This window comes from Thamnophis sirtalis, unplaced genomic scaffold (genome assembly GCF_051295495.1).
Source record: "Thamnophis sirtalis isolate CommonGarterSnake01/CBP01778 unplaced genomic scaffold, rThaSir2_p1.2 scaffold_6, whole genome shotgun sequence".
Lineage (NCBI taxonomy): Eukaryota > Metazoa > Chordata > Lepidosauria > Squamata > Natricidae > Thamnophis > Thamnophis sirtalis.
In genome coordinates, this window is record NW_028261386.1 from 13,272,445 (window position 1) to 13,288,657 (window position 16,213).

The 16,213-nt window shown below is 42.8% G+C and overlaps 1 protein-coding gene across 2 annotated transcripts in view; it reads right to left on the reverse strand.

Annotated features, from left to right (window-relative positions):
* The window catches only part of SPNS2 (SPNS lysolipid transporter 2, sphingosine-1-phosphate), a 158,195-nt gene that overhangs the window by 89,182 nt on the left and 52,800 nt on the right, over positions 1 to 16,213 (reverse strand). For both annotated transcript variants that reach the window (XM_087717221.1, XM_087717223.1), the window contains exon 2: positions 9,994 to 10,059. In XM_087717221.1, the coding sequence (XP_087573347.1) occupies positions 9,994 to 10,059 (66 nt within the window). The remainder of the gene's footprint in view (positions 1 to 9,993; positions 10,060 to 16,213) is intronic.

The following is a 16,213-nucleotide window of genomic DNA, read 5'->3' on the forward strand; positions in this document are numbered from 1 at the left end:
TCTTTTATTTTTTGTTTTGTTTTATTTTTATGTCTTCTTCTTTTTCTCTTCGACAACTGTATGCATATATCTCTATCACTATTATCCTTGTGTTTTGCTCCTTTTCAAATTCATTTTTTGTTGTTAATTAAAAAGCAATAAAATATAAATTAAAAAGAGCCACACGAGAATAGCTGGAAACAGATTGCAGTTGGCACAAAAACAGCCGCAAATCAGTAACTCATTTGTATTCAGGGAGGTTTAAATCCAGTCGCTCAGACGGTTGGTAACCAAAGCTGTTTGGGATGTTAAGAGTTCAGAATGGCATTTGCCTAGATGGCCACCACTCAAAGAAGGCAAAACTAAGCGTCAATCAATGGCAGGATATTCTATAAGGAAGCTCATGACTCAGTTGACCAAGTATTTTGGATTTGCACTACAAAACAGTAAACTAGCCAAATGCATTAGGCTTGAATCATCCACAAGGCTAATATATGATTGATTGATTTGTTGTTTAATTCCTGCAAAAAAATGTGCTTTTCAAATTGCTCCCATGCCATATAGGACTTGCTGTCTACGTGTCTCATAACAATATATAGTTGAAGGCTTGCACGTGTTTTGAAAAGCAAAATATGGCTCACACTCCAATTGCAACATGCAGTAAGTTCTCAAGAAGGATGAATAGTGGCCATTCATGCAGAACGACTGTAGCAGAGGTGGTATTCAGCAGGTTCTGACCAGTGCTGGAGAACCGGTAGCGAAAATATTAAGTAGTTCGGAGAACCGGTAAATACCACCTCTGACTTGAGCCAAGGTGGCGCAGTGGTTAGAGTGCAGTACTGCAGGTCATTTTAGCTGACTGTTATCTGCAGTTCAGCGGTTCTAATCTCATCGGCTCAAGGTTGATTCAGCCTTCCATCCTTCCGAGGTGGGTAAAATGAGGACCCAGACTGTGGGAGTGATATGCTGATTCTGTAAACCGCTTAGAGAGGGCTGAAAGCCCTATGAAGCGGTATATAAGTCTAACTGCTATTGCTATTGCTATTGACTGGCCCTGCCCCCATCTATTCTCCGCCTCCTGAGTCACAGCTGATCGGGAGGGAATGGAGATTTTATAGTATCCTTCCCTGCCAGGCCAACAAGCCATGCCCACAGAATCAGTAGTAAATTTTTTTGAATCCCACCACTGGACTGTAACCTCTTTATATGAAGCATCCTTCCTTGGTCTATGGAGATTCTCAGCCATCCAGGTCATGGTTGTCCCAAAGGTGCTTTTTCAGGAAGCAACTGGACTTTCTGGTTTTTCTTTTGAGTACGTTTCACTTCTCATCCAAGAAGCTTCTTCAGCTTTGACTGGATGGTTGGGAATAGAGTCAGAGCTGAAGAAGCTTCTTGGATGAGAAGCGAAACGTACTCAAAAGAAAAACCAGAAAGTCCAGTTGCCTCTTGAAAAAGCACCTTTGGGACACCCTTCCTCAGTATTTCTGATTTCACATAGCCCTCAACTTACAAATCACGTTCAGGACCAAGAATTTCCACTGCTAAGCAAGGCGATTGTCACACTCAATTTTATAACCCTTTTTTGCCATGGTTGTTAAGTGAGTCACTACAGCTGTTAAGTGAATCCAGCTTCCTCCACTGACTTTGCTTGTCGGAAGCTAACTGGGAAGGTTGCAAATGGTGATCATGTGACCCTGGGATGGTGCAACCATTGGAAATACATCCAAGTTCTCAAGTGCCCGGTTTTTGATCATGTGATCTTGAGCCGCCCGGAGTCCTCTGGGATTGGGCGGCCTATAAATCGATTTAATAAATAATAAATAAATAGAATGCTGCAACCGTCATAAAACCAAGGACTGGTTGTAAGTCATGTTTGCAGTGCCATGTAAGTTCAAACCGTTGCTAAATGAATGCTTATTAAGTTGAGGACTATCTGTTCTCCACTCTTTGTCACTTTTTAAATGGACAGTGAACATGGCTTATTTATAAGATTATTTTCACTAAAATATGTACCTATTCCTGTTTAGTGGCTCTGCTCTCAGATGCCTTTTTATATAACTGCATTATGTATTGTATGCTACTTTGGGAATATGCTGCATTTTTAAAGCAGCTCTTCTAAAGAGATCAACATGCTTTTACAATTTGGTGGAAAAAGATTAATGGCCCGAAAGCAGAGAATCTTGGATCATAATTTGGAGCATGGAGGATTGATCAGACTTTAAAATGAGAAATCTGATTCTCATCCCATGTTCTTAGTTCCCTTTTCTGCTTCCAGGATTTTCTAACAATGTTTTCCACAAAGGTTTTTGCACTGTCCAGTCCCGTCTGTGCCCCCCGTCCCCCCGATTGTGAAATATGAAATTCATTTTTACAAAGCATTGTTTGGGAGCAAAATAGTAACTATAGTTTGTTTTTTTTACTACCATTATAGAGAGAAGGAGATGTGTGTGTGTGAAAATAAGCTCCTGAGACTTGGAAGCAGAAAAGGGAATCCTCTTTAAAATTAAAGAGGGAGACTTGCATTTGTGGTGTTTGAACAGGTCCATGTTAACCACGCTCCAGAAAATCTGCAGAAAGTGGACAAATTTAGCAACTGAAGTGGTTTGGATTAAAACCTTTAGTCCCTTTTTCCCATGGCTCTCAAAAATAGATATCATTCCATTCATAGTGGCATTTGACAACCTAACAAGAAAGGAGGGAGGGGGGGAAACCTTTGCAAGTTGACTTCCAGCATATCCTGTGGCCCTAGAAAAGAAAAGGAATAATTCATGATACGATTTGGCAGTCAGACCCAGTGCAGTCCGTGTTCTTGCACAAATGCCTCTTGAGGTCAAATCGTCATCATTTCGAATAAAGACTCCTGCCAAAACCATTAAATTTCATATGCTGGAATTGTTCTGTCCTTATCTTTTCAATTTAATCAAAACAAAGAGAAGACATATATGGGGGTGACAAGTGACAGGATGCTAGCTCGTGAAGGGCAATTTGGTCCATTCCTTGCTTATTTTCTGCATTTTAATAATTATGCAGTGACTTTGATAAGTCTTTAGCTTAGTCTTCTCCAACACCAAATACTTTTTGGAACCGTGTTTTCTGATAAATCTTTAAAAATCATTTTCTATTTCCATAGAATTAGGAGGAATATGGATTTTATCTACCCACCCCACGAGGATCAACATTCAACCCAGTATTTCTCAATCTCAAATTTTAAGATTCCAACTCCCAGAATTGTAGTTTTGTCTTAGGAAGGAAGCCAGCTGGCTGACCTTGGTCCGGTCAGTTTCTCTCAGCCCTTGGAAAGAGACAATGGCAAAGTACTGGTACTTCTGGTCAAGGAATCCGCAGAGACTCAACACTGACTCGAAGACACCCTCCCCCACAAAGAATTATGGGATATTACATGGTGGCAAAATTCATTTTTTTTACTACCAGTTCTGTGGGCGTGGCTTGGTGGGCATGGTGTCGCTTGGTGGGCGTGGCTTGGTGGGCATGGCAGGGGAAGGATACTGCAAAATCTCCATTCCCACCCTACTCTGGGGCCAGCCAGAGGTGGCATTTGCTGGTCCTCCAAACTCCTCAAAATTTCCGCTCCTGGTTCTCCGAACTATTCAAATTTTCCGCTACCAGTTCTCCAGAACCTGTCAGAACCTGCTGGATTTCACCCCTGATAGTATGGCATAATAAGGCTAGTCTGGCTATTTCTTCCAAACGTCATGTGCAAGGCAAACTTTTCCTTTTTCTCATGAGTGAGAACCTCATTATGGATACTTCCAATTCCGCCGAGTTTCCATTAACCAACAATTCAAATATTCTCTCCCTCCCCAGGGTACAGTTGACTTCTAGAACAGGCCTTTTTCCCATTCATTTTCCCGTAACAATCCGAAAGCTTCCCTTCCCTTTCCTGTCCTCTGAGTCATCTGGCCTTGCTATAGACTTCCGTTGCAATGAGTATTGGGGTAGCCTGTTTTTAGAAAGGACCAGCAAAAAAAAAAAGTGCTATTAAAATAAAGATGCTGATTAGTTTTTATCAATTTCTCCAGAATTGGAATACAACGTTGCAATCACATTTTCAGATTGTTGGAAATACACTGTTGCCTGTTTCCCTGCAACAATCCTGTGAGGTAGGTGGGATCAAGAGAGAGGGACTGTTTTGCAGTCATCTACAGGTGGTTCTCGACTTACGATCACAATTGGGATGAGGATTTCCATTGCTAAGCAAGGCAGTCGTTAAATGAGTTGCAATGATTTTACAACCATTTTTTGTCATGGTTATTAAGCAAATCACTGCAGTTGTTCAGTGAATCAGTTGGTCCTTCAGCAAATCTGGCTTACCTAATTGACTATGCTAGTTGGAAGTCACAAATTTTGATCACATGATCCTGGCAATTGTTGTAAATATATTCTGTTGCCAAGTACCCAAATTTTGATCACATCCGGATGCTTTAATGGTCACGGAGACTTCAACTCGTCCAGAACGCAGCCGCGCGAGCGATTGTGGGTGCACCTCGGTACACCCACGTTACACCTATCCTCCGCGAGCTGCACTGGTTACCGATCAGACTCCGGATACGCTTCAAGGTGCTAGTCGTAACTTATAAAGCCCTTCATGGTATTGGATCTGGGTACTTGAGAGACCGCCTGCTGCCAATTACCTCCCACAGACCCATTAGATCTCACAGGGTTGGCCTCCTCCGGGTGCCGTCTACCAGCCAATGCCACCTGGCTATTACCCAGGGGAGGGCCTTCTCTGTTGCAGCTCCGGCCCTCTGGAATGAACTCCCCGCAGGGATTCGGACCCTCACCTCTCTCCAAAACCTGGCTTTGCCGGCAGGCCTGGGGGTGATGAGTTCCCTCCCCTCTCGACATGTATGGTTGTGCGACTGTTGTTTACTTTTATTATTTGTATTTTGTATTTTTATGTTCCCTTTTTCCCCTTTGAATTGTTCGCCGCCCTGAGTCCTCCCGGAGAAGGGCGGCATACAAATAATAAAATACATACATACATACATACATACATGATCATATTTTGGGCGCCTGGCAACTAGCATGCATTTACGGCTGTGTGCACCATCCTGAGATTATACGACTGTATTTTTCAGCAGTTTGTGATAGTTTCTAGTGTTTACTTCCAGTAATAACACCTATTGGGGAAAGCTGACTCATTTAACAACCATAAAATTCGCTTAACATATGCCGTGTTTGCTTAATGACCGCTGCAAAAAAGATCATAAAACCAGACATGGTAACCTGCTTAATGATTCCCACAACTTATGAGTATAACTTTGGGCTCAATTACAGTAGAAAGGCAAGGACCACTTGTGCTCTGTGATTCTGTTAACCATATATTTAATTTAAAAGTACATTCTTTTTTATCTTTTGCTGCAATATTTTATTAATATACACATAAATATTTATGTTTAAACATTTTCATTGCCTATTTCTAGCAAGCTGGAACCAATTACCCTATTTTCACTGAAATATCACTTTGAGTAGTGTGAATTTAAATAATACAACCACTTTGTTGTATTAACTGCGGTAACCCAGACCTACTTGGAGCTGAATTACCAGTATACCGCTATGTAAATTTCTAGTGTTAAGATAAGATAAGATAACCTTTATTGTCACTTTCTTCTGTGTTCACACCAGGACACATTAACATGAAATTCTGATGCCTGTTCTCCAAAGAAATAAACACAAAAACACACACACTCATCCATCCACACATATATACATATGCTGTGTGTGTACACACACACACACACATCTATACCTATACTCCAAAGAAATTCATATACACATGAATTTCAGTGTATATGTGCAGTGTACTGCAGGCCACTTCTGCTGACTATCGGCTGCCTGCAATTTGGCAGTTCAAATCCCACCAGGCTCAAAATATATAAATAAAAGTAATTAATAAAATAAATTTAAAAAAAATCCTGACCAGCTTAAGGTTGACTCAGTCTTCCATCCTTCCGAGGTGGGTAAAATGAGGACCCAGATTGTTTGGGATAATAGGTTGACTCTGTAAAACCACTTAGAGAGGGCTGTAAAGCACTACGAAGTGGTATATAAGTGCTATTGCTAAGTGCTATCCACACACACATGCACACATGCTGTGTATACACAGACAACTACATCTATACCTACATCTCTACCAGTGGTGGGTTTCAAAACTTTTCAGAACCTCTTCTGTAGGTGTGGCCTGCTTTGTGGGAGTGGCTTGCTGACCATGTGACCGGGTGGGAGTGGCTTGCCAGCCAGATGACTGGGTGGGAGTGGCTTGCCAGCTATGTGACTGGGTGGGCGTGACCAACTTGTAAAATGTGGTGAAACTCACTTAACAACGCTCTTGCTTAGCAACCAAAAGGTTGACTCAGAAACTCTGGAATTTGAAGCACGCAAGTCTTAAAGCTGTCAAGTTACAAGACCCTTGCACCCCTAACCCTTTAGGAAAAAAAACCCCAGGGGTGTTCAAACTTGACAGCTTTAAGACTTGTGGACTTCAAGTCCCAGAATTCCTCCTCTCGCTCTTCATCTTGATGATGTGAGGACGGGCGGGGGGGAGGGAGCTGGAACCGGTTCTAAAAGGCACTGTAGATTTGTGGAACCTCTTCTATAGAAGAGGTTAGAACTGGCAGGAACCCACCCCTGATCTCTACCTACCTACCTACCTACCAACCTACCTATCTCAGTCCATTTTGAATACATAGTGGAAAAAAGAGTCTTGAGAATTAACTAATTGATATTATATGGTACAAAGCTATTACAAAATTCAGTTGTTCTGCTTCAGATACCATGAAGCCTCCTCCCAGACAGTGACAAAAAAAAAAGGCTACAATCCACAAAGTTACGTTCCATAGTACTGCTTGATATATATATTTTGAATTAGTTGATGTTTTTTTTTATCAGTGTGGGATTGCTTTTAGATGGAAGGTAAACTGAATACATAGATGAGGAAATAATTAATGTTGTAAGATCCTTTGTGGGTTTTGCTGCAGTGGGTTAAACAAACACAGTTACGCCTATAGGAAGTTGAGGATATTTTGCAAATCTTCTCTTTCAGCAAATCGTGACTCAATGTCACATTCAAAAAGGCAAACCAAATCTTAATTTGGAGCACAGCTACACCCTTAGATGCCGCTGCTTAGCATAGGTGGTTTTCCCTGAGATTTTCATGGAAAGTAGAAAAAGAAGGAAATCCCAAAGGTGCTTTTTCAAGGGTTTCTCGTTTTTCTTTGAAGAGTTTTCGCTTCTCATCCAAGAAGTTTCTTCAGCTCTGATTGGATGGCGGGGAATGGAAGATGGTTAGGAATGGAAATCAGAGCTGAAGAAGCTTCTTGGATGGGAAGTAAAACGTCTTCAAAGAAAAACCAAAAAGTCCAGTTGCTTCTTGAAAAAACACCTTTGAGACAACCATGACCTGGAGGACTGAGAAACCCCACAGACAAACAGAAGGAACTTTCACAAAACATGGTTTATCTGAGTAACTGCTTCCTTAAAACAAAGCTTGAACTAAAGCTACTAAGATAGTATTTTTTCCAACTTAACCAGGATAAGCCAATAAATCTAGTCTCTACGGGGAGTAACAAAGATATACATATGATGCTGGTATAGGTAATCCTCAACTTACGACCAACTGAGCCCAACATTTCTGTTGCTAACTGAGACATTTGCTAAGTGAGCTTTGCCCCATTTTACGACCACTCTTGCCACCATTATTAAATTAGTAACATGGTTGTTAAGTGAATCTGGCTTCTCCATTGACTTGGCTTGTCAGTAGGTCACAAAAGGTGATCACAAGACTCAAGAGAAACACTGCCTGAGATACAATGGCAAGAAACAACTTCTCATTGGCAGAGATGAGAAAACATCAGATTGTTTGCCATCATCATGATCCACATTGCAAGCATGGCCTAATTTCTCTTCTTGCAACAGCATCACCTAGCCAAGTTTCTAGATCCAGCTGCCATATCATTATGACTATCCAGAACTTTCAGCTTTTTGTATGGATTGAAAAGATTTTCTTGACAACACTGATAAGTGTTAAGGATGTGAGGTCTTGCTTTAAAAAAAAATTCACAGAAAGTTTGATAAGATAAAGGTAAAGGTTCCCCTCGCACATATGTGCTAGTCATTCCTGACTCTAGGGGATGGTGCTCATCTCCATTTCAAAGCCGAAGAGCCAGCGCTGTCCAAAGATGTCTCCGTGGTCATGTGGCTGCCATGACTAAACGCCAAAGGTGCATGGGACGCTGTTACCTTCCCACCAAAGTGATCCCTATTTTTCTACCTGCATTTTTTACATGCTTTTGAACTAGATTGCTAGGTTGGCAGAAGCTGGGACAAGTAACGGGAGCTCATTCTGTTATGCGGCGCTAGGGATTCGAACCGCTGAACTGCCGACCATCTCATTGAGAAGCTCAGCGTCTTAGCCACTGAGCCACCTTAGAAAGTTCGTCAGACTGAGTGAATTATTTCCTGTAACTTAGGCAGGAACCCAACTCAAAATGATCCGGACATCCCTAATTGGCAACAGTCTTAGAACCAGGATTCTCCACCCTTCTAAATATAATGGCTGCCATATGAATGTAAACATTGGCAAGAAAAATAAAAGAGATTTTCTGTACAGGTGGTAGATTCCCAGCAAAATCTGCAGGTCTGATGAACTCAGATGTTTTGCTTCACTATTTATTTATTTTTTTGCTACCTTAACCTTTCATGATTCCATTCTCTTGACTCTGTGCACCAATATTGCATCATAGAGAGAACACTGGGTAACAACAACCTTTTATTTTTCTTCCATTCAATGATGTCCGATTCTCAGAGATGGCTTGGACAAGTCCCTGCAGTTTCTTTTAGCAAAGTTTTTCAGAAGTAGTTTGCCATTGCTTCTTTTCTAGGGCTGAGAGAGAGTGGCTGGCCCAAGTCACCCACCTGGCTTCATGCCCAAGGTGGGACTAAAATTCACACTGTACCAGTTCTAGTCTGGTGCCTTAACCGGTACTCCAAACTAGCTCTCTACGAAGAGGCTACTGCTTGTAAATATTTACTGTTTGTAAAGAATATGAGAGAGTGATGGCAGAAGTTTGTAGTATTCCCACCAGCTACTGCTCAGCTTCACTCCCCAAGTATAGCAAACCCACCAACAGAGACACGTAATACCTATAAAAAGTCCATTTACCAGTTAATGGCAAATTGAAGCAAACCTGGCACGCATTCACAAGTGTGCCACAACCTTGGCTTCAAAGTGCAGCAGAAGACCACAAGGAAAACAATGCAAAGTGCAAAACCAGGGCTTACCTTCTAAAAGAATATTCCCCCCTTATTTGGGTGGTGGGTTCCTAATGTGAATGTTTTATGTTGAGAAGCTACTAGTTGTGGCTTTTTGCAGATGGCTCACTATCTTTGTTATTTGCTGTTAATTTTGTGCTCAGTGCTGTATACCAGTGATCCCTAACCCCCGGTCTGCGGACCGGTGCCGGGCCGTGGAGTACCTGGCACCGGGCCGCGCAGCGGCCGGGGGCCATGATCGCTGCAGCGGCCGGGGGCCATAGTTTCTTTCTGTATGCAAATTAGGGCTAACTGGCACAAGGGGTGTTACTGGACCGCTGGTGGCACTCTGACGTCACCAGCGGCCCACCGCCCCCCTGTGTCCAGCGCCGCCCTTCTCATTCCTTTTCAGCGCTTCAGCGCTGGCCGATTCCTGAAAAAAAACTAAGAGCGCCTGCGCAGCTACGTAGGGCTAGCGTAGACAGCGCTAGTAGCGTAGCCTTGCGTAGGCGCAGTTTGTGCTACGCTATCTACGCTAGCCATACTGAACAATCAATGTGTCGTCGCGAACAACGCCCCCCCACCCCTGCACGTGCTCAGCGGGCCACGGTAAAATTATCAAAGGCTGACTGGTCCGCGGCGATAAAAAGGTTGGGGACCACTGCTGTATACCACCCAGAGTTGCTATGGAATTGGGCAGCTTGACACAATTAAATTAAATTAAATTAGAAGAGGTGTGCTTACCTGTTTGTAGCAAGCCAGCTCCGCTGTCCTTAACCCCAAAATGTTGCTGAATATCTAGCAAAACGCCTGGAGGGGAAAGAAGAACACTGGTTAGATGAATTGTTAATGATGAACATTTATTCAATCAAAGAATAGGTTTGTGGGGAACAATCTTGGATTTGGGAATGGTAGCATTTTTCGAAAGAGCAATAGCAATAGCACTTAAGACTTGTGCTTCACAGTGCTTTAAGCGGTTTGCAGAATCAGCCTATTGCCTACAACAATCTGGCTCTTCATTTTACCCACCTCGGAAGGATGGAAGGCTGAGGCAACCTTGGGTCTGGTGAGATTTGAACTGCCAAATTGCAGGCAGTCAGCAGAAGTAGCCTGCAGTACTGCACTCTAACCACCGTGCCACCATGTTCTTATGTTCCATTTTTTGAAATGTTCCATGTGATCAAAGCCTCATGCTAAGACAGGGTGGGCAACTAGGCACTTGGAGGGAAAAGGTTGACCCAGAATACTTCCCTTGCTGCACTAAAAAAAAAAAGATACACCTAGTTCTCGACTTACGACCACAATTTAGCCCCAAATTTCTCTTGCCATGCAAGACAGTTGTTAAGTGAGTTTTGTCCATTTTATGACCTTTCTTGCCACAGTTGTTAAGAGAATCATTGCGGTTGTTAAGTTCCTAACACAGTTGTTAAGTGAATCGGGCATCTCCATTGACTTTGCTTGTCAGAAAGTGGCAAAAGGGGATCACATGAAGCCAGGACACAACAATCGTCAAAAATACATGCCAGCTGCCAAGCCTCTGAATTTTGATCAAGTGACCACGAGGATGCTGCAACGGTCGTAAGTATGAAAAACGGTCATAAGTCCTTTTTTCATTCTAATTTTGAACAGTCATTAAATGAAGTTATAAGTTGATGACTGCCTATACGTCCTTTAGGAAGTTCATATATTCACACACAAATGTTCTAGTACCCTTATTATTTACACTGTAAATGTTATCATAAACTACTGGATGTCGATCAATGCCAAAGACAATTTTAGAAAATAAAGTTGGGGTTGGAGGAGGGGGGGGGAAGAATGGATCTTACCATTTGTCCCAAATGTGCTTTTTTCCCCCTCAAAAGGCAACTGGTCTATGTGGTGGGTTTTTTCCCCTTGTGGAAGAAATGTTTTTCCTTGAGGAAGGAAATGTTTTGCTTCTCATCCAAGAAGCTTCATCTATTCTGATTTCTGGATGAAAAGTGAAAAATCTTTTTCCTCAAGGAAAAAACATTTCTTCCTCAAGGGAAAAAAAAACCTCATAGTCCAGTTGCCTTTTGAGGGGGGAAAAAGCACCTTTGAGACAACCATGACCTGGATGATTGAGAATCTGCATAGATGTGGAGATTAGAATCCAATCAAGGAGAGAAGCAACTTACAACTGAGGAGAAATTTCCTGACAGTGAGAACAATTAATCAGTGGAACAACTTGCCGCCAGAAGTTATGAATGCTCCAACACTGAAAGTTTTTAAGATGATGTTGGATAGCCATTTGTCTGAAATGGTAATCGGGTTTCCTGCCTAAGCAGGAGGTTGGACTAGAAGACCTCCAAGGTCCCTTCCAACTCTGCTATTGTATTCTATTCTATACAGGTCTTACCATTTACCTTCTGGTAAATGGGGTTACAAATCAGCCATTTGGTGAATACAATACGCTCCCAAAAAAGGCACCATTCCCAAATCTAAGGTTGATCTCCATAACCTATCCAACCCTTTCTTTCTGGATCCCTCAGTCAATTTAGAAATAATAGGGGAGAGAAATTGTATGGCATTTAAGTATAATTATTATTGAGAAATAATTTTATACACGCATTAAAAAAATTAGAAAAAAGATATGAAAAGACAAAGGGAAAAGTAAGAAACAGGGATAAGCAAGGAAAGAGGAGAGAAAAGAAGGAAATAATTGCTAACACTCAGCATCAAAAGAAAAAAATCAATATGGCAGCTGCAACCGCACTATTGAAGTCCTGCCCCTTTTACATGTGTTACAACATGATGTACATAAAAAGGGATGGGGTTCAATTGTGCAATTACAGCTGCCATGCTGACTTTTTGGACCCTCCCCAAGGGCATCCCTGTCAAGATTTATAAATGGCAGCTGCTTTTGTTTTTTAATCCTTAAGTCAGATTTGAATTAAATGACCATTCATTAGAGGGCCATGCTCTACAAAGCAGGCCACCTTCCACATGAAGATTAAGATCCTCCCTTAATTGGTTTACTTGGGGATGGCTGCAAAGAAAAGATATATCCCATGTGGTGGTTCAGCAACAAATCCAACAAAACACCCCCCCCCCGCCCCCCATCTCCAATGATATGCATTTCAACAGGGCACCCGGAAGCCCCATTTCAAAGAAAAATAAAACATTCTATACTTTGCTTTCTCAAATAATGTTTGAAAAATCCAATAGGATGGAGAGATTTGGATCAGGACGATTGGATCGCTAAATTAGGCTGGAATAATTCAGCTGAAATGTCAGGGTCTAGCCCTGGGATGGTGAACCGATGGCAAGCGTGCCCGAAGTGGCATGCAGAGCCATGTCGCCTGGCACGTGTGGCATCACCTGTTCCTCTTCCGGGTTTCTGGCGCACATGCGCACATGCCGATCAGCTGGCCTTTGCACGTGTGGCAGTGCCAGAACCTGGAAAAGATGGTCTTTGGTTTCCGGCGTGAGAATGCACACTGGCCAGCTGATGGGCACATGCGCATGTGCGGCAGTAACTGGAAGACCTGATGGATGGCTCACATGCGTGTGCCAGAATCTGGAAGTTCATTTTCTGGCACGCGCATGCCCCCTGGGCAGCTCCTCTTCCTGGCCGCGGTCCAGACAAGCGCATGGGCGCACCAAGTGCTCCCTTTTCACCATCACTGCCCTGGGCAAAATCCGCCTTGCCCTCCTGCGAAAATATGGGTGCTTTAAAGCCGAGAGTGCATATTTGCAATAAATCAACTTTTTGAAGAGTTGGAGTTCTAACAGGGAGATTTTATTTTTATTACCGATAATTATGACTTTTATATACCACCTGAATTGGACTCTAGACAGTTGTGAGCCACTGTGATGTCTTGGGGTTTAGGATGGAGAGGGGAGCTATTTTGTGAGAGAGTCAACATGACACATCCTGTTAAAAATGTACAGGTGGTCCTTGAACTATGACCACAGTCGAGCCCAAAATGTATGTTGCACTGTATGAGACAGTTGTCAAGAGAATTTTGCCCCATTTTACGACTTTGCTTGCCACGCTTGTTAAGTGGATCGCTTCAGTTACGTTGGTAACATGGTTGTTAAGTGAATTGGCTTCCCCATTGCAGGGGTGCTGCGACAGTTGTTAAGTGTGAAAAACAGCTGTAAGTCACTTTTTTCAGTGCCGTTGTAAGTTTGAACGGTCGCTAAGGACGACCTGTACTTTTAAACAGATCCAACACAGCCCTTCTACATTTTTATTAAGAGCAAAATGCACATATCATATTCCTACAGAATACAGCTGTTGGAATTGTTAGCTTCCGATCTATGAATGAAAGCGGAAAGAGGTAAAGGAGGGAAATTCACAAATGGGTCATAGTAGCAGGAAGAAGAATAAAGAGGCCCATTTTTCATTTCCTTCCTCTTGTTCTCTAACATCCAACGAATATCATCCCAAGTCCTCATATGTCAGAGCAAGGAAAAGTTTGGGGGTTCTTCTATTGGGGCTTGTATCTATTTCCAACCCCTACAACCGACAAACATTATACAGATAGTCCTCGACTTACGACCACAAGTGACAATTTCTGTTGTTAGGTGAGACAGTTGTTAAGTGAATTTTGCCTTATCTTATGACCTTTCCTGCCACTGTTGTTAAGTGAATCACTGCAGTTGATAAGTTAGTAACATGGTTGTTAAGTGAATCTGGCCTCTCCGTTGACTTTGCTTGTGGGAAGGTCATAAAAGGGGATTGCATGATCTTGGGACACACAGCAACGGTCATGAATATGAACCAGTTGGCAAACGTCTGAACTTTGATCCTATGATAGCAATAGCAGTTAGACTTATATACCGCTTCATAGGGCTTTCAGCCCTCTCTAAGTGGTTTACAGAGTCAGCATATTGCCCCCAACAACAATCCGGGTCCTCATTTTACCCACCTCGGAAGGATGGAAGGCTGAGTCAACCCTGAGCCGGTGAGATTTGAACAGCTGAACTGCAGAACTGCAGTCAGCTGAAGTAGCCTGCAGTGCTGCATTTAACCACTGCGCCACCTCGGCTCCTACCAGGGATGCTACAAAGGTCGCAACTGTGAAAATTTGACACAAAGACACAAATTTCCTGACAGTGAGAACAATTAACCAGTGGAACAGCTTGCCTCCAGAAGTTGTGAATGCTCCAACACTGGAAGTTTTTAAGAAGAGATTGGATAACCATTTGTCTGAAATGGTGTGGGTTTTCCTGCCTAAGGAGGGGGTTGGACTAGAAGACCTCCAAGGTCCCTTCCAACTCTCTATTCTATTCTATTCTACTATTTCAGTACCATAGTAACTTTGAACGATCACTAAATGAACTGTTGTAAGTTGAGGACTATCTGTAATTCTCAAGTCCTACTCTGTCATTTTGGCAACCCAAAACTTGGCACTCAGCTCCAATTGTCAGAAATGGAGCAATCGGATGGTTTCCTAAGACCCCAGGCCTAATTCAACACCTCACTACGGCTGAGAGAACGAAAACAGAGACCCTCAGTTCCAGTGGGAATAAGCTTGGGAGGAAAGAGTCTGGGGAAAATCTCCTTTACTAATTGGAGCGAGCCAATTTCCTATTTCACCCTCACGCCTGTTTGGACCTCCTCTGGGCCCTGCAACTGTTTTTCTCTCATTTCGGGAGAATTAAATTGGAAACGGCGGTGGTGACGCAAGAGCACTCAAGAGAAGCAACTCTATTGCACGTGTGACTTTTTGCCCTTAAAGCCTCCTCCAGGGAGTTGCTGTTTTTACTTCCTTTCCTCAATTACATTTCCTAATTTCTTCTCCTCCCTGCACATGCAAAACCACAAATTCCCTAGTGTGTGTATCTGTGTGCGTACTGCTTTTAAGGATACACAAGATAAAGATCAAAGGGTTCTTTGGTCAACCGTTATCTGGGTTCACATATGACCAGGTCCTGGATCCCCCCCCCCAACATGATACTTCTCACTTGTTCAGCTTTCTATCCCATGTTAAAAACAAATTTTTAAAAGAATATTTTTTAATGTTTAAAAAGAATGGGAAGTTTAGCCCACCACAAGGGACACAAGACTCAAGAACATCTGAGAAGAATAGCAAGCTGGTTATCACCTTTAAAACCTTCCATAACACAGAGCCAAGTTATCTGTGGGACAACTTTTCTCTGAGCCTATCTGCTGATCACACAAGGTCAGTGACAGGGTGTGATGTGCTATTGGTCTCCTCCCTTAAACGCTGTCATCTGATGGAGGTCTCAGAGGTGTGCCTGTCTCAGCCCTTTGGAACTGCGTTCCACCTAAGATCCAAGGGGGCCTTATCCTTTTAGCAGAGACATCACCCTGCCAACAGAAGTGCCTATAGTCAAGGCTATGGTTTTCCCAGTTGCAATGTATGGCTGTGAAGATTGGACCATAAGAAAGGCTGAGTGCCAAAGAATGGAGGCCTTTAAACTATTGTGCTGGAGAAGACTCCCTTGGACTGCAAGGCGATCCAACCGGTCAGTCTTAGAGATCAACCCTGACTGCTCTTTGGAAGGCCAGATCCTGAAGAGGAAACTCAAATACTTTGGCCACTTAATGAGAAGGAAGGACTCACTGGAGAAGAGCCTAATGCTGAGGACAAAAGAAGAACAGGATGGCAGAGAATGAGATGGCTGGATGGAGTCACCGAAGCAGTAGGCATGAGCTTAAATGGACTCCAGAGGATGGTAGAGGGCAGGAAAGCCTGGAGGAACATTGTCCATGTGGGTCGCAATGGGTGGGACATGACTTCGCAACTAACAACAACATCTTTTTAGCCTTCTAGAAAGCGATGAAGACCTGGCTCTTCCTCCACGCATTGCTTAGCATGAAGATTGAGTCAGGAAGCTAATAGTCTGATTGGAAATAATGGTTCTGTTTTTATTCTTTTTTAAAGAGTTGTTGTAGACCATCTAGTACAGTGTTTCTCAACCTTGTCAACTTGAAGATGTTTGGACTCCCACTCCCAGAATTCCCCAGCCA